Source organism: Homalodisca vitripennis, chromosome X (assembly GCF_021130785.1).
Source record: "Homalodisca vitripennis isolate AUS2020 chromosome X, UT_GWSS_2.1, whole genome shotgun sequence".
Lineage (NCBI taxonomy): Eukaryota > Metazoa > Arthropoda > Insecta > Hemiptera > Cicadellidae > Homalodisca > Homalodisca vitripennis.
In genome coordinates this window covers 44,223,243-44,247,458 of record NC_060215.1, presented here as the reverse complement: position 1 = coordinate 44,247,458, position 24,216 = coordinate 44,223,243, and the positions used below count along the sequence as shown (strand labels likewise).

The 24,216-nt window shown below is 29.5% G+C and overlaps 1 protein-coding gene across 1 annotated transcript; it reads right to left on the bottom strand.

The window, feature by feature from the left end:
- LOC124369430 (alkaline phosphatase, tissue-nonspecific isozyme-like) lies at positions 1-18,679 on the bottom strand. The gene is made up of 7 exons (XM_046827435.1): positions 18,647-18,679; positions 17,899-18,103; positions 12,193-12,333; positions 10,845-11,039; positions 9,806-10,078; positions 5,868-5,935; positions 1-2,171 (listed from the first exon to the last, which is right to left on the bottom strand). The coding sequence occupies exons 1-7, from the start codon at positions 18,677-18,679 to the stop codon at positions 2,004-2,006; spliced, it is 1,083 nt and encodes a 360-aa protein (XP_046683391.1). The 3' UTR covers positions 1-2,003.
- Between the last annotated feature and the right edge of the window lie 5,537 nt (positions 18,680-24,216).

Genomic DNA, 24,216 nt, shown 5'->3' with positions numbered 1-24,216 from the left:
AACGCTGAATACAATATTTATTAATTTGTACAAAATATAAACATTAATACAGCACTTTTCACATACAGAACAAACCATCTGATATGGATTTTTTATCTTACATTCAAATTTACTAATGTAGCGTATACTACATGAATATACATGTTTAAGTCATTCTTCATAGTAGTTTGCTTTATTGTATTTTTTTACTATTTTGGGGTAACTCAAATTAACTCATCCAGAAGGTTCCTTATTGAAGTGTTTAAATGTGTCATTGGTTTCAAATATTGTAGAAGCGGTATTGCAAACCAATATATTGCTACTGTAATGGGAGATATGATATTGCACTTGTTTGAAACAAAGTACGTAGAACTATTTATTTGAGTACGACAAAGCAAATGTAATAACGTGTTGAGTGAACAAAGTGAATAGTTCTGCAATCAACATACCCTCAACATCCGAGTCAGTTCAAACGATGAATATTGACATTAATTGGCACGTTTCGGATGGTGGTTCGACGATGCATTTGAGATCATTAAGTTAGCTTATTTGTTGGTTAAATCTACGTAACAAATATACTTGACATTTAATTAGTTTAATATATTCGGTCATCCATATGAGTGAAATATATATGTAAGTATAATGATCAGTCTGTTTCCTATAGTTTGTCAGGAAACTGAAATTATTGTAAAAATAAATTAATATTCCAACTGTGGTTCATTCCTATTTTAGTTCACATTAGTTGTTACATTTTTGTTTAAATTACTGTTTTTTGGAACAAGGAGACCTTTGTGGCATGTTGTGTGTATTCTTGGTGTACACATAACCTCAACATATACACAGCCAACAACACAAACTATGCAATACACAACAGGTACACACAAGCATGCAATTTTGTTTGTATTTTATATTACTATACCCAATTTAATAAATCTATTTCAATCGAAACATGATATCTACTCGTAACAGAGTTTTTCAGCAGTCATTGTTACATCGTAAATATGAAAATGATTAACAACACACAATCCTGCCTTGCACAGAAGGTTACCTTAAACAATTCACACCAAACTGCTTCAACATATTAAATTTCATCTTTTACTAAAGGCCTAAACATGTAAATCAGTTATAAGAATGCTATATTGATGCAAGGCTATTTTAGCACCCATAAATACAAGGAATTATCATTCTTCATGGATTATAATGGGTTTAATTATAATTAAGGTAAACGTTTAATTTAAATTAAATATTTATGAACAATAAACACAACCTAAATACCAAATAACATATTTTAAGAGACATTACCTATTGGAGGTACATAATATAGACTCGTGCTTGAATTATTTATTTTTGTTAAATCAGGTTTAATTAAATTGATTTTTAGTATTAACATTTCAGTACTCGATTTTTACTCAGCTAAGAAATTCTAATGATAACTTGTTGCTGTTAAATTTAAATTAAGAATCAATAGGATCTCAAAACGAAGTAGGTATTTTTACAAGCTTTACGATTGAACGAATACGTTCTTTACTTTATCAGTCGAAATAGGAACATTAGGTCCTGTCTTGGATTCAACCTAATGTATTTACTAATGTGTGTAATCAAGATTAAATAAAGCTATCAATCGTAAGACTGAATGGATATTTTTCAAATTGTATTTATATGCTTTGCAATATATCTTGTAACTTTTTACATAAATAAAAACATAAACTTACATTACCTGGGTTTATATAAAACTAACGAGTAAAAAAGAGCGTATGAAAGGTTGTGGCTTGAAACAGCTAAGCTTTATACATTTTATTTCTTCCGTCTCTCAGGCATTACAGTAAAAACATATATTCCATATACTAAATGATTAATTGCTAATTAATTGAGAAATCCTGTATGAATTAATTACTCTTGGAGCCACACAATGTTTGATGACACCATAGAACTGTGTAGTTTCATGAAATCAAAACAAAAATATTCACAAAACTTTTTGTCCTTTTTTACTGTTCACACCAAAACAGCAGCGACGTGAAATTGTATCACGTAGCCAGAAATAATGCTACCAGCAGGAGGATAAAACTGGTGATGGATTCGAGACACTGAGCTCTGGAAGCAGGGGTGTCTTCACTCATGACACTGCTTGCCAACACTACGCCACCGCGCCGCCGGCTGGTGTACACTGTACTGACATGTGGCGATCCACAGTTCTGCAAAATTAATAGTCATGTATTGTTCCTCAGATTATGGGATGACGTCATGCACTTTAAATAGCTTTTCATACCAATCGAACTTTTCTGTGCTAAAGTAAATGCATTATTGTATGAGAAATTAATCTAATACATATCGTTTAATTTTAGTTATAGAAACGGTTGAAAATAGGACTACTGAAAAAGATCTAAACAAGTTTATATAATCGCCAATAATATTTTAGCGCACGTGAGTATTAGTGTAACACTTATAGCAACAACATCTCTTACCTAACTTCCCTCAGATCGTATATCTTCAGTAATATATACTTATCGTTAATATTATTAAACTTATCACGTAATATCGAAACTACGGTAATTTTAAATAGTTTATATTAAATAAATAATAATTATTAAAATGCAATTGTCTTAAAAGTACTATTATGTCATATAAACCGCAGAATCTATTTGTGGCATTCCACATATTATATATTCCTACTAATACAAAATAACTCATCTTTTGTAAAACCTGTGAACTATAACATACTGTTCTATAGAAAATTAAAACTGTGAAAGGGTGTTAAACAAACTATTCCTTACATATAAAATATGGTTATACAATATTGACTGGAACCTTATCGTACTTTCCTTAATAATTATTTTTCGTTTCGTGTAAACAAGTCATGTGATTATTCAATTACAACACAGATTGAATTATTTCTCATGCTTCATTTTCTTCATACACCAGGTGCATATTCAAAGAATAAAGAAAAATGTACCATTGGAATTTAATATTATTTCAGGGATTAATGTATGAATACAAAAGTGTGTAATACGGAATTGATTTGGGAAATCTTTTGTGGTCTCGCTAAGAACCAATTACTTACCATTAGGGTCTAGTAATCATATAATTCTGAAATCATAAATATACTTGTAGTTATCCGTGGCTATACACGTAATTGTCTACAGGTAGGCTACGTCATCGAAATATATTTTCCATAAAAACGTTCCTAAAAATGATTTATCGCCACTGGAAGATAATCTAATATACTGATCTATTTTAAAATAATTGAGAGGTTTCAGAGCATGAGGCATATGTGAGTCAAATTTCATCGTTGTAGGACATCGAGAAGTTTAAAAACTAAAATACAGTTGTTCTTCTAGGGGTTGCAACTCTTTCGGATGGTTGATATTTATAAACTAATCTAACATAATGAACCATTCGCTCCTATCAGATTTGTCAAATTGCAATATCCACAACTTCAACTAACGTTAGTATTTAACACATATACGGATATATGTTTACAAAATTCTTTCTTATTCATATCCCATCTAAAAACTATAAATAAAACTTTATCAAGTTCCATAGTAAAGTCAATGAAGGTAAAAATGAGTAAAAGCTCCCATTTTTTTCGGATTGCATGGATTCACTTGAAAATTTTCATACCACCTCATCTAATCCTCAACTTTAAAAGTTATTGTCTCGATGTGAACTTTTTGCAGTTTTGGAGTAAAAACTACCCTTTTATGAAAACATTCGAAATGTCCATGTTTGCGAATTTTAAAGAATAAGTTCTTGATCAAATACGTTGGCTAAGAGCCTTTAAGGTTTTTTTTAAATATAATGTATAAAATTCTAATCCTGTTTACCCATAAAATACTTAAAAATACCCCTTCATGCCAAAAAATATGAAAAAAGGCTTTTAGTAGCTTAAAATGAACTATTTGTGCATTCACAATTTGTTATGCATTTTTTTACCAGATAACTTATCACATAAAATGTGCAATCTGTAAAAACCATCCTTTATAATATAAAACGATTATTGATGGTTTGAAATGTTTTACTATTACACATATGATATATTGTGACTTTTAAAAAGATTTCAATTGTTGTATGATTATTTTGTATCTTTATAATTTTTTCAAAAACCCCTATAGAATACCTTACTCTTATAGAAATACTAGCTATGATGTAAAAATAGTGATACAATTATACTCAAAGAAAATTGCGTATTAATTATTTTATATGATGATATAGTTTTTTTTTAGTTTCATGAATTTATTTTTATTATTTTACCGAAAACAATTACTAGTTTATTACTATAATATTTTATCTTAAGTAATGATTTCAATAAAAATGTCATGTTAGGGACTTAGAAGCACCATAAGCATTATATTGCTTACTTACTTTTTTGCTCTTACTTTTTTGGATTTGTAAGTTTGAAAAGTATCCGTTGTGCTTAGCTTTCAGCTTCTACCAGAAATAACTCAGTCAAATTTTGTGTTAAACTTTTTTTATTATTTTGCACAAATAATTAAATTTTAGTTAAAAAATTTTCAAAAATGTGTCAAACAATTTTGTTAAATATAAGCTTCTAAACACGTCCAAACTCTCAAAACTTATTTTTTACGTATGAATAAAGAATACGAATGTTTTCTAAAAAGTCAAGAAAATTATTTTATTGTGATTGTAACTTTGTTAATTTTCATACTAATGACTTTTACGAATAGTCAATTTGAAGATTTATTCAAGTAGATAAAAAAATGTAACATGATTTTTATCAGAAAACCTTTAATTTTTTTCCGCACATGATAGTTTAAATTTTAGGTTCAATTCCAAAGAGCGATAACTTGGATTACATACCACCTACAGAAATAAAACATCTCTCTCTTTGTAAGTAAATTATCTTTATTTTTGCTTCTTACAATTTGTTTATAATAATACAGATATTTGCAAAATAATCGCTAAAAACATACATTTTGCCAATTTTAAGCGCAAATAGCTCAAAACTTTTACTCTATAAAAAATTCTTACATTAAACTTCTTGCTTACAATTTGTCCCTCTTTCGAATGTTGAGGTGAATTTTTATAAAAAATATCCAATCCTTAAAAGGGGTGCCATCGACCCCTAGGGTAAAAACACACATCGGCACTACATAACTAATTTTTTTGGCTACTCCCTAGCTACAGTCAAAATTTCTCGCCAATCCATCCTATCCAACAAAATTGGTAGCCAAAATGCTTAAGTGACTATAATACCATGGTCCTTAGTCCTTTAGTCAATGGCATTTGGTTTATATATATATATATATATATATATATATATATATATATATATATATATATATATATATATATATCGATTTATAACAAATTATATTATTCTTTTGTTGTCACTATTGTAACTGATCTGTGCTTCAGCCACATACATTTTATTTTATTCATAGTAAATCCTCTTTCAGTTTGATACTATTTAAAATGAATGCGATTGTTACCTCAACTTCAGAATCGAATGAAACTCATATTTAAGGCTTGCAATGATATTTGAATCAAACTTTTTATTACAATGCTGTAATGTTTTTCAAAGCAAACATTAAAGTTTTGACTTAAATGTACTGAATATAAGACCGACATAAATCCCTTCAGATATATCAGTATGTAAATACACTTTAATCCAATAGAGAACATCGAGACAGATATTTTTACTATCGTACCTTTTCATTAGGCAAATGTGACCCTTCCCTACCTTTATAGATAGAGTGTCTTCCTGAATACTAATACCACTCTAATAGTGAAGTCGATGTTACCAAAACATTCAATATTTCTATGCAGGCATTAGGTTACTAGGCGTTTTCCCATAATTAGTATTAACTATGTAATAGTTTAATACACATTGTAAGAGTATTGTTATATAAATACGACTTTGAAGTATGTACCTCACGTCTTGGCTCAGTGTAATTATCAGGTCCGCTGACACAGCGCTTGCTATGTTCACCCAGGCAGGCTAGAAGAGTACAAAAATTATGTACATATGAACTTGACACACTGAAATGTATAAATTAAGTATCAACCGTGTTTAATATAGCATTAACTATTACCAACAGTGTTACCAGTACTAAATACCTAATAATGAAGTTATGTCTTCTTGCAGTGAAATATGAAACAAACACTTTTCACTAATCAAGAGGAATCGCGTAGCAACATCAGTTTACACAAACTATACAGTACTATGCATAAATAAACACCCCACACCTCACGTTTTACTGGAATAAACGTGTATTAGAATGTATTAGTATAAATTTATGGATGTTTTAATACAACATATAATATTTGTTATAATACATTAGTACCTTGCTTATAATAAGAAAATAAATTTAAAATTTTTGTTTCCAAAAAATAATTTTATTTTCCCCGAATTATAATAATAGATGGTAAATATAATGATTCTAGTAATTTTTTGTTTAACTTACGAGCACTCAGACAATCTTTACATAATTCGTAAAATTCAAAATATAGAAATACGATAAAATAAAGAGGGAAAAAAGAAGCAGAAGAATAAACTACGAGAATTACAAAATAATATTTTATCGTATCTTCTCATAGAATTGAGTAGTAAAATATTGGAAACTTGTAATCTATACAATCAATATTACTTTTTTACTAAATGCTTAAAGTAATTAGTGTTCAGTATTATGTTTACTAAGTAAATTAGTTTGCTTTCCTTTAATTTTTCTTTAACTGTTTGCTTCATTTCAATTTCCAAATCTTTTGGTATGTGAAATTTATTAGTGAATACCACATATACCATATGCGTATGGCATTGAAGATTATAACAGTCGTTATAGCAGTAACACACAACATAAATAATATACCATTTAAATATAAAATCTCATTTCATACAAAAATAAATCCAGCCTTTAAAATAATAAATACACTGACTTAATTGAATAATAATTGTGTTTTAAATAATGATAATTAAGGTGAAATTGAATATAAATTCTGTTTATACTGAATAAAAATTGACTTAAAATTACTAAGAATGTATAAAAAAAATGTGAAAAATCTATTAAAACTGTTGTTACAATGACTAAACATTTTTTAATAAATAAACGATCTTAAGTAAATCACACTACTTTAGTTAAATTTTGTCAAAAATCTTAAAATGTTAAGTATGATTTAAAATTTATATTTATAACAATGAGTTAAACTATTTATGAACCTGGTTAGATCAAATCAAATTAATAAATTAAATATACATATTATGGAAAATTTATAAGAATTAAATAACGTTTTATAGCTGATAATCTGAATCTATTTAGTGATCTAAAAATACGATCAATTGCTAATAAATTATCCATTAAAAAAGAATTAAAAAAGATGGATTATAGAATATAGATGTGTGGACTGCCTTCCTAAATATGATAGAGAATTATATGATAATACGTAACAAATATCTTTAGAAGATAAATAATGTAAGAGATGTAAAGAAATTAAACATATTTCTCAATTTAATAATTAGCATTAAAAACTTAGTTTTTTCTACAATTATATTAGCTTTTTTGAGTTCGAAAGCTTCCAAATTACTTTCAAAATGAATTTCGATTCTAATTTATACAGATTTATTGAGTATAGTATATTTAATTATTTCTAAAATTTTAAATTCAAAATACTTTATTATAGTTTATTTAGACTATTTTCAATGTTCATTTCATTTTCTAAGTTCTAAGAAGATATCCAAAAATATAATTGTTCTTAAAATTGTATAGCTTTATTTCATCGAAATCTTCATAAATTCAATCTTCAAACTTTGGGTTTCCATTCTAAAATTATGATTTTCAACGGTTAAATGTTTTTATTTTTCATCTTTTAACTGTTTGAATTCATTTTTTTTGTTCAAGACTACCAAATTTTCTAACCGAAGTTAAACCCCCTTTTGTAAAACACTTTTTTAAAGATTTATTTCTTTTTTACTTGATACCAAAATTAAAGAATAAAGAATAAATTCATAACAAAATATTGATTTTAGGTATTTTTTAAGGGTAGTACTAATATTACTGTTATTATTTAAGTCTAAATACAAGAGTTTATCCTCACCATCAACATTTAAGAATGTTTGCTTTGAATTATTTTTAAAATTGTACAAATATGTATGTATATATAAACAAAATATTATTTATCTTAAATTGTCAAGAAATTATGTTATTTAATTTGAGTAGATTATTGAATAGTCTTCCAACTTTTCTGGTATAAAAAGACCAGAATTATAATTAAAAAGAGTGGTTTCTTGAAATTTTTTTCGTTTTACTATAATGACCCACAATTATTTTTATTAAAATATTGAGAATCGTCGTCTTATTATTTGACCTTATTTTAGATAATAAAGGCGTGTTTAATTAGTAAAACTGTATAAGGATGATGATTTAAAAGGGTGTAGACTCTAGCGTATTTATATCAAATTATAGTATCATCATTATCAACCATTTTTTTTATTAGAGGAAATGATGTATATTCGTTGATATAAATACAATATTTTTTCATTTTTAAGGAGCATTTAAATGATCTTTTGCTTTAAAAACAAAATATTGATATATGTTATATATAATAATATTCCTTCTTCAATCTTAAATAAATATTTGTTTTACTTTTATTTTTTAACTAATTCTCAAAAAGGCAAGAAATTACTATGCTATTTTTAAACTAATACATTTTTATATAAAATCTTATATTATCTCTTTAAATCATCAGTAAGTTTGGTAATCTTTTTAAATAATATTAAACATTATAACTGACTATGATGTTCGACACATTTTGATACCTTTTTTGGATTAATTTTATTTTTATAATCACTGTTAAACCATATGTATAGTACGAAAAACAATGATGAAATTGTAAATATATGAGAAAAATATGTTTAGATTTCTTTTTAACAATGTTTAATATTTTTTCTTCCTCGTCTTTGTCTAGTGTAAAACAAATGCTTAAAATTTGGCTGCATTTTGTATTATTTGCATATTAATTTAATTAACCTATTTTAAATTCATAATAAATTCATTGCGTTTTCTATTTATCAAAATGTACGAGTTATTATTTTAGAGATTTAATTAAAATTATAAATTTTCGATTATAATGTAACCTTTTTCGCTATATACTACAGATTTTTACCTCTTTTTTTATTTAAAAATCAACATTGCGTAATTGTATGCGTTTGTGATCAAGTGTTGCCGATTTTTTTGTTGTCATCAATTTCCTCATTTTCCTGGTTATTCTTAAAATTTCCATTTTCGTAGTATCGATCTAAATGTTTTTATGTTATACTTTTTTTTACAAGGTGGTCAAATTTTTTAGCTATTTTCCAAGTTATATAATATGTTTTACCTTATATTTAGACATGATTTTTAATGATTTATCAATAAATAATAATAATAAAAATAAAAATTTATTACATCAACATATAGCTTGAAAACATAGACGTAAACTTGTCAACAAAAACGTAAAAAGTGACAACAAAAACTCAAAACGCCGCAACAAACCTCAAAACATGAGATCAAAAACGTAAATAAGTCATAAATATAAATTAATTTTTTAGTCAGCAAATATTAAATTAATAACAGTAATAAAACAATCTGCAGCTTCTAATGTGATTTTTTTGTACAGTTTATGTCTCTGACAAATCTTTAGCATACCTCATAATTTAGAAGGCTGTACATATAAATTAGACATATATATGTCTTATATGTATTGATCTTTTACATGTTATGTTGTATTTCATACTAGTAAAATATTATGTTGGTTTCCACCATGGATAAAACTATACGGTTTATCTATTTTTCTATTTGCTAATTGGTAGCTAGATTGATGAAAGAAACAATTATACCTATGAATGCGATGGCATGGGGGATGTAGCTCTGGTCTACGATGCCACTGAACAGTGCCCGAGCTAGCGGACCAGCGGCAAACACGGGGACGTCCTCTCCGCCGTGAGTTCCCCACTGACGAGGTACCGCAGAGCCGTGGACAGCGTTCCGCTCCTCGGCAGCAGAACTGGCGTTGTTGGGCACGCTGCGGGGCACACTGTAGCCTGGGCCGCTGCCGTACAAGAGTGTCGAGTACGGTTGCCCATCGACATCAGAAGGTTTCGTGTCGGTACCTGCATGTCTTTCACTAATTACTTAAAGTCGACAACATTTTTATCACTACAGTTTACTCTCTTCTACTGTTCATTCCTACAATTGGCATTATTAAAGGAAAGAAGAAAATGAATAAGGCACTATTATGTAAAGCTAAGTCACAAATAGAGTTTTATTTAAACAATATTATGTTTATCTTTAGAGAACCCCTTTCCAAAAGTGTGTAAATCTGTATTTTGATAGCAACACTACACGCTTTGTTGTAAAACATTTGCTAGCTCTGTATATTCTACATTTATATTTTAGTTCGCTTTTTGACAAATCAAACATCTAGATTGAATTTCAAATATTCCAAAACGTTATACTGCACATATTTTGTTCTGGATTGACAATATTTAAGTTTTTTCATATTATTCGTTTAGGAGTTTTGAGTTGTAGGGCTTTTCTAGAATTAATTTTAGGATATTTTTACGGATATTTGTAGGTATTTAAGAAGTAGAAGAATCATTTATAGCATTTAAGAGTAAAATTTTAGACCCTCCATTTATAAGCCCCTTTATTTAAATCGGACCACTGAGAAAGTAACATTCATATATAACAAAAATAATGCATTTTTACTTATTTATTTTTACTTCATCATATCAATGTTGGTAGTCATATCTTGCTAAGAAATATAACAAAGTAATTGATATAAAAACGGTAGTCCAGCCAACAAAGTTTAAGACTGTATTGTGCTCTTGGAATACTAATTCTGATATTCGCGCTGAATTTGAAGAAATGTCTCACCTAATACGGGGTTACCCCTCGGCGTAGCCAGACCACCCAAAGTGAGCACGTGAGAATGGTCCGTGGTAACCACCACCAGGGTCTCCTCCAGATCCACCCGCCCCAACACCTCGACCAGTGCGGTTTCCAGTGCCAGAGTCTCGTCCAAGGCGCGGTATGCATTGTTGTAATGATGGGCATGGTCTATTCTCCCACCTATGTGCAAAAACGAAAGGTAGCAAAGAAACAGAAAGGTATGAGAATGATCATGTAATATTTAAAAGGATTAGCTAAAAATTTAAGAGAAAATACAATTTTGAAACGTTCAGCTGTAAACAAAATTTCAGCTTTCAATGTAGTACTTACTATGTGACTGTAATAATGTAATCGTTTCTCTTGTTTAATATACTACATTAAATTGGAGTATTTATTATAGTTGGATGTCCCAAATAAGTTAAAGTAACAAATGTAATTTGTGTTAATCGCTTTATGTAACAACTAAGACCTTCGTTGCAAAAGAAAGACAAAGTAATGAAACTACGCGTTACAGTAACCGTATATTTTTCCTTATAAGTCAAATCATACATTCACTGTTATTTTACTTGACATATTAACCATCTACACCGTATTCTTAAGACAAGGCTGAGCTCAATAACTGCGTTTATTTCCTAATTTATTTTATTAATACTATTATTATTTTCAACTATAAAACATTTAAGATAATTTAAATCGGGTTTCAAGTTTAGATCAAGTATAATTAGTTAATATTTTAGGAATTTACTATTTTTTTATTTTTCAAGACACTAAAACATAGAATTATAAAATTGTTCTTTACACGTATTTAGTAAATATAGCCTATGAAACTATTTCATTAACTGAACATTAGGAATATAAACGACATAATAATGTAATAATGTTAATGTTATAAAGAGGTATATCTAAGCCACATTCCTGAGTGCATCCAATAAAGTACACAATGACAAACTTCTCTGTAAGCTTTCTTAAATGGAACTACTATTAAAGATAGTGAAAATAAATGTCACATATTGGTCCATCAGGGTTAGATAAACATGAACAGCTGTACATACACAAATAAACAATCAAATTGCATGTATAGTAAAACTATCACTCTGACAAACGTAAATTGTGTACGAATGTCTACTTAAAATACAGGCCACGTTTTACAGCGTACACACTAGCAAGTATGCTCAGTACGTTGCTGGAATTGCCAAAGTGCTGCTATCGCTTTCTGTTTGTTACTTCTGACTCTGAACTCAGTTTAATGTCTTAAACTTTAAAATTTATTAAAACGAGATACAACCAAAACAAAATAAAACCAATCATAAAGTGATGTATTTAAATAACTTACTTTCTACAAACAAGAAATAGCCCTTGTTGCTTCTTTCTAGCACGTTAAGAGCCTTGTTGGTCATATCAGCCAGAGAAGGATCGCCCGAGGGCCCCGTGTCTCTGTCTGCTTCGAACTCCATGTGTGAGTACGCAAATAGTCCTGTTAACAACAGTTTAAGTTTAAAGTATTTAACTTATATGTTTTTTATCAATTTATTATTGAAGTATTTTTTTGTTATCTTAAAAACATTGAACTCCCCTAATAATAAACAATATCGTTGCTTGTTTAATTTATTATGTCTAAGCAGTGTCATTTGAATGTTAGAAAAATATTCGTTTTGATGGATCTCTTTGAAACTGGAATAAACAAATGGGGTTTATAGATTTGCATAGTTTTATTGGCAAGCTTCCAGTAGAACTTTATCACATTTATCATTGTCTGTCGAACTATTTTTGCACATTTTGTAGGACGAAATTATTATTTATACATGTGGTGCTCTATTTTTATATATATATATATATATATATATGTGTGTGTGTGTGTGTGTGTGTGTGTGTGTGTGTTTCTCTCTTGGATATAATTAGTTTATTACTAGTTAGTATTATTCAAAACACTTCAATACATTTTCTTGTGTTATGATTAGCAGAAAACATATTTACAAATGGATTTTTTTTTTCAAAAATATATATATATATATCGTATATATATATATATATATATATATATATATATATATATATATATATATATATATATATTAATGTTTATATCATTCTTACACTCAATAATTTCAAAAAGCAATGCAAATCTATCTGCAAACTGCAATCTTACATCTAAACTAATAGAAAAATATTTACTTTCAGGATAGATTTCAATAGGAGTACTACTGAAGACAAAAATATTGTTTCGATTTAGTGATATATGGCGATTTTCCAAAAGCTTTACATTATATTAATGTATGAATAATAACAACTGTAAATGTTTATTTATTTTAAAAAAATGTATCTTTAACTACTGAAAAAAGATATAATATTGCAAACTATAAAGGCGATGATAACATAGTCTTAGGACAACTAGTCTGCTACAGTTTTTTTTCTTTGTTCATATTTCTCTAAAATATTTCAAAATTTTTGCATACAAAACATGATCAGATTTAAGAACAACGCATTTTAAAATAAAGACCGTGCCCAACTATACCATGATAAAAGCAATAGTTAATAATAATATAAGACCAATCTAAAAAAATAACTATTAGTAATGTTTTTTTTAGAATATTCTTTAATTTTACAAGCCGATATTTTTTGTAAGATTCATTCCAAAAACACCATGTATTTACTACTACCTTAAGGAACACGGATCCTTTCCTTTCACTCTTCTAAACCCATCCACTTTAGAAGAAAACAACACCGTAAGTAAACAGGGATTGGAACACGTTGGAGTAAGGTAGACACAAGGGAGATTAAATACTTTTGTAAGGGATTTGTACGAGGCATGTGTCCATGAACAAATCCAGTAACCACCACACCCGGCTTTATTACAATTTAATGAGTTCACCCTTGGCAGTAAGAATTCTGTTTGAAATAACATGAACATTAAAGTTGTATATTTCTTGTAAAATCAACGACATGCCCACCACCGAGAAATATCATACCTCCATAAATTAGATCATCAACTTACATTTTTTAACTATCACACTATATAGCATATTATAACATTATAAAGGGTGATTTTTTATTGGTGTGGTTTTTAAGTTGGCACCACTATTAAACACAACAATTAAATTTGAATAAAACAGCTGATCTTTGTTTATTATCTTATGTCATTTCGATATTTGTATTGTCTAGTGCGTATTATTGTATAGTAACCATGAACAGACTTACAAAAGAAGAGCGTTTGCGAATAGTGCAAATTTATTTTGAAAACCGCAGTTCAGTTCGGGCAACTTACCGAGCTCTTCGTCCGATTTACGGACCTCATAATCGTCCATCAGAGTCAGGTATTCGAGCTTTAGTTAATCGTTTTCGTAATACCCACACTTTTGTTGACAAGCATCGGCAGAGACGCCGCACAGTAAGGACCGAAGAGGCTGTTGATGCTGTTGCTCATAGTGTTGAAGAGGATCCAAGTGTGTCGATTCGTCATCGTGCGCAGCAATTAGCGATCTGCTACTCAACTCTATGGAATATTTTACGGAAGGATCTACGCCTATATCCATACAAGATTCAGTTGGTGCAAGAACTGAAACGATTAGACTATCGCAAACGTCTTGATTTCGTTGAATGGGCTCAACATAAGATAACACGTGACCCAGCTTTCGCAGGCAAGATTTTTTTCAGTGATGAGGCTCATTTCTGGTTATGCGGCTTTGTCAACAAACAGAATTGTCGGATTTGGAGTGATGAAAACCCAAAAGAATTTGTTGGTATGCCCCTTCATCCACAAAAACTTACCGTTTGGTGCGCCATTTGGGCAGGTGGTGTTATTGGCCCTTATTTTTTTTAAAGACAATGCTGGCCAGACTGTTACGGTAAATGGTCAACGCTATCGGGCAATGTTACGGGACTTTTTTTTCCTCAGCTAAACGAACTTGAAGTGGATTTAGAAAATGTCTGGTTCCAACAAGACGGCGCGACGTGCCACACGGCAAACGACACAATTGGCCTCTTGGCAGAAACATTTGGTGAACGTATCATCTCATTTAGAGGTCGTGTCAACTGGCCCCCACGGTCGTGTGATATCACGCCAACAGACTACTTTCTGTGGGGATATGTTAAGTCTCAAGTATACGCTGACAAGCCACAAACTTTAAATGACTTGGAAGCTAACATTCGTCGAGTTATTGGCGGAATTCAACCACAGCAGCTGGAAAGAGTATTCGAAAATTGGACTTCTCGATTGGGCTTTCTACGCGAACGAAATGGAGCCCATATGCCAGAAATCATTTTTAAACGTTAATGTCATGACACTGTAGTTCAAATAAATGCATTTTCATGTCAATGCAGGTTGTTTTTCATTTTTTTATTTACTTTTAAAAACCGCACCAATAAAAAAATCACCTTTTATATATATAAAACTATTTATTATAAATTACCATGTTTTAAATTAAATTAAATTAAATTAAATGTTAAATTATTAAATTATTGAGTTTTGGGGAAGTAATCCAGTGTTGATAATAATGTTGGGAAATCAAAAAATTCGGAAATTGGGAAGAAAAGTATTCTTAGTATATGCTCTTGTGATTGAATTCTGTTAAAACCTTACATTATATCAAATCCTTAATTTATATTTACTTTTATGATGTGAAATTCTGGAAATATTTTGATTCTATACAAGAGAAAGGAAGTTCAATAAAACATAGTCCAAAATCAGTTTTAGAAACATTGTTATACATCCTGTAAATACGATTGATACAAGAAACACGACGTTTAAAACAGCCTATGTTTACAATGAAATTGGTCAAAAGCCGACCCCAAAAACCAAAATATTATCATTGCAACAGGGTTGAAAATAATTTCCCTGGATAATTTTTTTACTCAAAAATGTGGGGTTATGTTGGAACATTGAATTTCAATTCGTATAGAGTTTCATTTATTGATATAATATTACTGGACCCGTGATTTTGTCAGCTGGGTACGTTGATGTGGTGGTAATATGTTTACATTTAAAATTTATACTAGTAACTGTCTTATGGTATAAACATTATATAATGCATTAAATATAACAGCAAGAACATAGACAATTAAGTACGCAAAATTAAAAAGTCTATAATCAGTTATAGAACATCTCCATTTTTAATCTGCTAGAGCTGTGGACTAACATTTGGAACCTCATCCTTCCTTCCACACTCTAAAGTTCCCTGTTCTAGCGATCTTCAAGATCAAAGAAAATCTGTCAAAAATGCATGTTTATAGCCATTGTACACGTACATGCAATTTCTTCGAAACTGTTCTAACACTTAGGCCTTAAGTTCTACCAGAGATATTTATTTTAATGACAAATACAAATCATAACTCAGCGCCTTCAAACAGTGTTTGGCTATTTAACATACGTAACTGACTCTTAATTGCAGTTTATAATGTGCAGGCGCTTTAAAAACTTTAATCTTTTGCAGCGCTACCTGGTGGCTAGTTACGTCAAAGGGGAAAGCATATAATCCTTCTCCGTGCAAAAATACAAATACATACAAATTGTCATAACGATCGGTCAAATATTTTTACGATTCTATAAAGGACATACAGACAAAGATTCATATACATATATTCATATACATATACTGAATATATATATATATGTATGTATGTGTATATATGTGTGTGTGTGTGTGTGTGTGTGTGTGTGTGTGTGTGTGTGTGTGTGTGTGTGTGTGTGTGTGTGTGTGTGTGTGTGTGTGTGTGTGTGTGTGTGTGTGTGTGTGTGTGTGTGTGTGTGTGTGTGTATTATATATACTATTAGTTAATATCACTGTTTAAAAGTACACTCTGACGGACAAAACGCAATAAAATATAGGACTTGCAATCGGTTTTAAAAAATACTCTAAGATCAATCTTGTAACAAATAGTTTAAAACGCTTTGAAATAATGTCTTATTAATTAGCTGATAGAAATGCGGCTTCAATTTATAAAAGAACTCACTTCATTTCTATAAAAAAGCCACTTAACGTTCTTATTCATTTGTCGAGGCACCGTTGGATTTGATTTACATCATTAACACGGTGCGTTTATTTCAACGTGTTGATTAATGTTTGTCAAATATTTGATTTATGTCCACTCTGTTTTTAAACTCTTAAATATAGTCATCATGTTCTTTCTAATGTTGTTGGAATTTAGTACCAAACGTTTCAAACACTGCAGGCATTATTTAAAAAGGAATTTTTTATGTTACTTAATAAATATGTAAATAGTGCAAGAAATTGAATACTATTATTGATTTCAGTATATACTAACGTAATTAATATAAATCTTAATAGTATGATTATTAGAATACTATATGGTAGGTATATGGATAGATACAGATATGAAAACTTGAAATAAATAAATATAAATTTATCATTTATTCGAAAAAATCTTAATTAGTTAAGAAAGCACTAGCAAGAGAAAATAAGGAACTAAATAAAAAATATCTGTTCTTCAAAACAATTTTTTTAACATTTTTAGAATAAATATCTATTTCGATTTTCAAGGCTCATAATATCAAAATTCATCATACCGAAAATGAAATAACAATGAATACTAAAAAACTAGGATGGAAATAAAATTATGAAATTACGGTTATTTTTCAAATAAATAAAGTGTTAAATGGATATTATTCAATTTTTTCGTTGTACGTTAAAATATACAATTTTGACTGTAGAGTTAAAATTTAAATAACCTATATATTTAAATAAAAGATAATAACATTTATTATTTAAGCAGTTTTGAAATATACCTCTTAGAATCTGCCAACCAATGAATTATCACAGTATTGTTCATTTATAAATTGTAAGAATATATCCTAAGATCACTCTTTGTCTATACATTAAAATCACTTTGTCAAAAAAGCTGATTATCAAATGAACAGTAAAATTATATTACTTTGATATTATAGATGAGTAAATAAGTTAAATGGTTCTAGGGAAACACTGAAATATGTAAAACATCTGTTACTTGTTTACTATTAACATTCAATGGAATATTTTTAACGTGAGAATGGTTACAGTATCTTTATAGCACATGATAAGCGTGTTACCTAGGAGATGATCGATGTCACTAGAAATATTATCCAGCTGCTGCTTGTTCCAGACGAACTCAGCCTTCACCCCTCTTTTCTTCTTATCTCTGAGCCAGTCTTCTACCAGGTTTCGACCGTCCAAACGTCTGCCTTCGTCCGTTACTTGCTCCAAGTCCCTCGTAACTTTAGGTAGCCAATGACGCCGACCACCTCCCAGGATAACCTGTTGGATAACCCAAAGAGCAATTACATTTTTAACCAAGTGATTTAACAATCGCAAATCTTACATTGTGCCATATTTCAGCAATAAGAATTTAATTTAAGGTCAAAACTAAAATCGTGAGGGAATTCACTATATAATTAATGTGTGTAAGCGATTAATAAAGTTTAAAATATTCTCCTCAAAGCAAAGCGTATTGTTTCTAGGTATGTGTATATTGTTTATTGTAATAGTTTAATAAACACTGAACTATTGAGAATTGCCTAAAAATTAGTAAGCTAAAATAAAATAAAATTCTAGAATTATCGTCGTGGGGGTATTCCAGGCTACTTGTACCTTAACTTTCTAACTCCTAATTCTGTACAGCCTGAGACAGTTGTTAATTATCGATAGCTGATATCTGCAGCACACTTTTTTCCTGAAGGTATTAGGAAAAAAACAGAGAACTAAAACCAGATCAATTTGTTTCTTACTGTTCTTTACGCTAGAGCACATGATCGATGTATGTAACAAGTGGTTAAATAAACAGTAAATTTATTTTCTGACTGTTCTGCTGCGACTCATCAATTCCAGGTGCATTGTCGTGCCAAACAGTGTACTCGATTGATTGTTATCTTTTCCTTGAGTACAGTATTTGTATCACCTTTCACTGGTCTGAAATTATCTTGCAGTTTAATACTTTACATTACATTACTTTCGTATACTTTAATATATAATGTTGGAAAGTATTTACGTGTATATATGCTTAATTCGTGTGTTTCCTCCTCATTATCAGAAAATAGGGTGATGATGTGAATGTTTTGATCAAATTTAGAATTCAAAATTATGATTTTAAATCATGTCCTTTCTCTATATTTGATTTGAGATTTTTTTTATCAGTTTACCAAATCTAGTTTTATTATTATTTAAACCAGAAATTCGTGTGGAATAAGAATTCAATAATACTTATTTAGTAAAGATGTTGAACTGCCACACACGTCTCCGTGATTTCCCTCTCACAAATACGTATTTACATTTACTATAGTGAATTACATTTTTAAGGTTTTTTGTTTAGATTAAGGTTGTGAAATATTAAAATATATTAAGAGGAAGGGCTGTTGTGAGAGGATTTAAATAGTAGGTTCGATTGGCAATACAATAAACTCAAATGAACCAACACATACTTTGTTTATAGTAGCATCTCATTATATTGAATTAAATTTTAAATAACAATGGATATCATTAACAGTCATATTGAACACAAACGTTAATACCAATCATGCATTATGTTTAATATTGAATTATTTATTACAATTTATGTTTAATTGCCTTTTTCTATAACATGTATTAGTAAATTTTGTAGTGTTGCAATAATTATGTATTCATGAATTAAACGTGAGAAAACTTTCATTTATAATATCTAAATATTTACATAAAATTACATGATTAAAACAAATGGGTGACTTTAACTGACTGTGATATGTTAAAAAAATTACATATGGCAAGTTTTTACCTGCAGTTTTGTTAAAAAGATGCAGCCAAAAGATTTAAATAAAGATACATTGTTGTGATATTATTAATAGGTTTTCCATATTTTTGTTTATAAAAATATTTGAGTTTTTAAAATGGCAGCTTGTTAAACATTTTTATTTTCATAAATTTTATTTAAAAAAAAAACCTAAACCCTGCAACAGATACGGATATTATGACCACATTTTACCAATTTAATGTTATAATCAGCTGGTTGCAGCAGCTAAAATTAAAGCAGATAGGTGAAGTTGCTCAAAACACTGCTGTCCCATAATAATAGTAGATATTATTTAGTATTCGTTTTTAAGATTTCCCTTATTTAACAACCAATTTTTATTATACTTGGTATTGATGAATTTTATATCAAATTTTCTAACTGAAATATAATAACTGTGACTTTTTTATCATATGTAGTATTTTAGATATTTGCACTTAAAAAATTTAAGAAGCTATGTTGAAATTAAATCCTCTGAAAAATTTAAATTTCTTCCGTTATTATGCCTTTAGGATATAAAGGTATACGGCAAGTTTCAACTTATTACAACAAGCCATTCTCAAATTAAACGTAGTTAAAAGAAAAAAAACAAAATGGAGGCTATTCGCGTAATTATTAATTTTTCGAAAGTTTTTATATCATATTTTGGTTTGTCTTTGATCCAGAAATAATACCTTATAATATTATTAGAGAGTTCTGGGACACCCTGTAATAACCAAAAAATTTTTTATTTGATCGATAATCTGATTTAAAAATAAAGCGTTTTTTAGCCGTCTTCCTTTTAAATGTCGAATTTTAAATTCATACAAAATATAAGCATTTTAACACTCATCTAAGATGTATAACATAAAAAAATTCATTTTTTATTACAAACCCTAACACAAAGTTGCAAATTATTCAATATTCAGCTATTCAAGCTCAGAATAAATGTTTTAACCATAAAGTAACTACTGCTTAAAGTTATTTTTGTTTTCTACTTAAAGGTTTAAACCCATATTTAAGGGTTGGTTTCCGATAACAAAAATTTTTAATAATCTGTACACTGGAATAGCAAAAACGTTATCTGTAAAATAAGAAGTGTGCACTGGAACTCTGAGAAATTACTTTGATACTGTGACGCTGTGACTGAGTAGCACTCCGCAGCAGAAAACTAGTTCTCCACTGCTCAATGGGCTGGCATAGCAGACAAGAGTAATTTGTAACATTTATATACTCTAACACTTTTATGAAAATCAGGACATTATCCATGAAATACACTATTCTCGTTCCAGACAAGCAAGGGATTACATTTTTACACACAAGAAAAACGTAATACTTAACATAAAACCAATAACTTACTCCTTATATAAGAGTGACACAATGCTGTTATCTACTAGATGTTATGACATATTCTGCTATCATTTAGTTATCACTTGGGTGTCTGATTCCGTGGCAGATAGTACTCATGACTGCAAACAAAAAATGCCCTACAACTTTATTTATCAACAAACAGCTGACGCCTCTCAACTGTCACATACAGTATTTGTTGCTCCCGGCTTGTGCAAGCGTATCTGCAAGTGGTCGTGCGCCCTTACGCGTTGACGGATTCCGTTGAAAAATTTACCGTTGGAATTGTAATAAAAATTTTAAAATACATGAATATGGTAAGCTTTTTATAATTGTACGCGGGTTTGTGTAATTTGACATTAAAAAAGTTTAAGACGCCAATTTTTTTTATATTTAAGTTTTTCTTTTATAAGTAATAACCTATTCAATGATCGTTATTCTGTAGCTTAACTAGTTCTAGACATGTACATGTTTTCTAAAAACACTTGTTGGTTGCTAAAGACTAAACAACATATTTCCTGACCTATCTTTATAGGACAATTTTTTTTAGAATTAAAAGTAATATCAACCACATAGGTTTATGACACCCTTTTGTAAACATCTTGTGAATAATTTCAGTAGGGATGGAAACACAATAAGTAATTGCTCCGCCGAAACCAACATATATATATATATATATATATATATATATATATATATATATATATATATATATATATATATTCACTGGTTTCAAAATGATGGTTGTTTTAAAATATTTAAAATCAAATGAAGGTAAACTGAGTTACATAAACATCATACTGTATTAGTATACAATTGTATTTGTTGCGAAATTATGAAATAAATTCACGAGTAAAATATTATACAACCATAATTTTGTTAAATTTTAAGGCTTATGCCTGTTGTTGCTATTTTCCATTTTATATAAGTAGGTATCGTTTTAGCATGATCAATGTTAAATCAAGTTTATACGCGAGTCCAAAGATCAAGGAGATTTGGGCATTATATAAATAATCTGTGGACCCTTAATTGAAGAATAATCTATTAATAAAACGTTTATAATACAATTTATAAATATTGTTTTAAATACAATTACCAAATACTTTTATATGAGCCAATAAATATGGTACCATCAATTATACACATAAATACACAGAAATATTAATTCTCACCAAATATTCTGATCCACAGCCATATACAGACTTCGTGTTCAGTTACCGTTACATGAACAAGTTGCAAATGGTACACTCAAATGTTTAATTAGAGGCTGAGCCTCCTGCAAAACGCCACGCTGTGATGAATCCCCGAAACTACGAAGTTACGGTAGTTTGCTACCATAATGTAAGGTGTTTAAACTCGAGTACTTATTGTCCTCATTAGTGTCATAAACAAAGACATTCATAAAATAATTAGTAGCAATCGTAAACAAATTGATTGCGTAAATTATTGCATACATATCGTATATTCTAATTTAAGCTTGAAAACTTTGTCACTGTTCATACAAATATAAAATGTTGTATAGTAAAATTAAATAGAATAAGGTTGCAATATACCGGTCTTTTAAGTATACGTTTCCTAATTTCATTTAATATATAATCAAAATGTAGATATTTTTAATGACATTAAATGGTTTAATTAATTAGCTCTTGCATGATTGCATGTTAATAAAGTAACGTAAATTCCTGCAGTCTCTTGCGGATTGGTCTATAAAGCATTTAATAGCAATAGATGTTCACGTCATCATAATTTAATTTTAAAGAATAAAGTTTAGTTGGAAAGTTGTGTGACAGATGGTTTGTGATTTATTGACGAAGATGTAATTGATCTCACATCTGTCCTTTTATGCGGAGGTTCGTTCAACAATCGCCACATTTTGTGAGGTCTCTGACGAAAGGTTTATCCCACATGATAGTAACGTGATGGGAGAAGTGAACAACTTGTACAAAACATATAATGAGCTACAAATGAGGTGAGGGATGTTCAGCAGAAACCCGTTACAAGGACCCAAATAAAATTCGTACTCTGGTGTATGACTTTGATGTCTTTAGAGTGACTAAGACATGGCTTCAGTCCGGCACCCCCTCGAACAGCTACAGGTTACAGCATGCTTCGCTGTGATCACCTTGCCAGTTCTATTTTGACTGAAGATTATTTTGATAAAGGTGGAGGTGTATCTTTATCTGAAGAAGTGGCAACTGGTAACGAAGCACTGTGTTGTACTGAGGGTGAAGAGGTAGAGACTTGGTTGTGTGTGGCTTACAGGCTGCCCGATGTCAGGTACACCTGTCTTGCTACTTTGTTTCACTCACTGTTTGTTAATCTGGCGGTTAAAGTCAATTATTTGACGTGCTTAGGTGACACAATATTGATCTTACGTCAAAAACATGTAGTCCGTTCAATTACCTTCACCGACTCTTGCGAGAAACTAACAAAATTGACTTAAGAACCAACAAGAGTGACAGCAACCTCAGCCACTTTGGTTTTGAAGAAGGACAAATTAAACCCAAAAATGATTTTTTATAGAGATTTTTTCAGATTCAACATTGATCACGTGGTAAAAAACTATTCAACATTGATTGGAAAACTATTACTCAAATTAAAGATGTGGATGAAACTACAGAGATAATAATGTATAATATAATAAGATTGTATGGAACCAAGGATTCAAAAGTATGCAATCAAGTAACAAAAAGAAAATCCCCCTGGAAATTAAAACAAACAAATTTACTCTAAATAAAAATTAACTCATAAACAAATATTAGAGGTCAAGACATGACTGAGACTGTGAGATGCACAAGACGACATGAAACACGTCAAACGCAGATTTTTGGCAATTTATTCTCTGAAAAAGATCTGTCAACAACAAATAGTAAAGAGTTTTGGAATTGTTTGAAACACTGTGATGTACGCAAGAACTGTGGAGATCAGGTCAAACACGATTTTAATATTGACGATGTCAATAGATTCTTTGCAGAAATAGGAACTGGGTAATGAAGTAAATATAGACATCTTTGGTTTTACTAAAAATAAAGAAAATGAAAATATAATTGATTTCAAAATGCAATGCTGTCGCTGAAGAAACAATAAAACAAATAATGAATAAGATTAAGTACAAATCAGTAGGAAGTGATCAAATGTCAATAGACATTATTACAATGATTGATAATCCATTTGTCATGAAGATATAACTTATCTGATCAATAAATCACTAACTCAAGGGGTATTTCCACAAGCTTGGAAGAAAAGCATTGATTGTCCAATACCGAAAAATAACTAATCCAACTAG

Excerpts from the sequence above, each read along its gene's own strand:
- LOC124369430 (XM_046827435.1), bottom strand. The coding sequence starts at position 18,679 with ATGCACCTGGAATTGATGAGTCGCAGCAGAACA. Across the intron at positions 10,079-10,844 it reads GAGGGGTAACCCCGTATTAG|GTACCGACACGAAACCTTCT; the intron begins GTGAGACATTTC and ends AAAGACATGCAG. Across the intron at positions 2,172-5,867 it reads ACACTGAGCCAAGACGTGAG|AACTGTGGATCGCCACATGT; the intron begins GTACATACTTCA and ends TTAATTTTGCAG.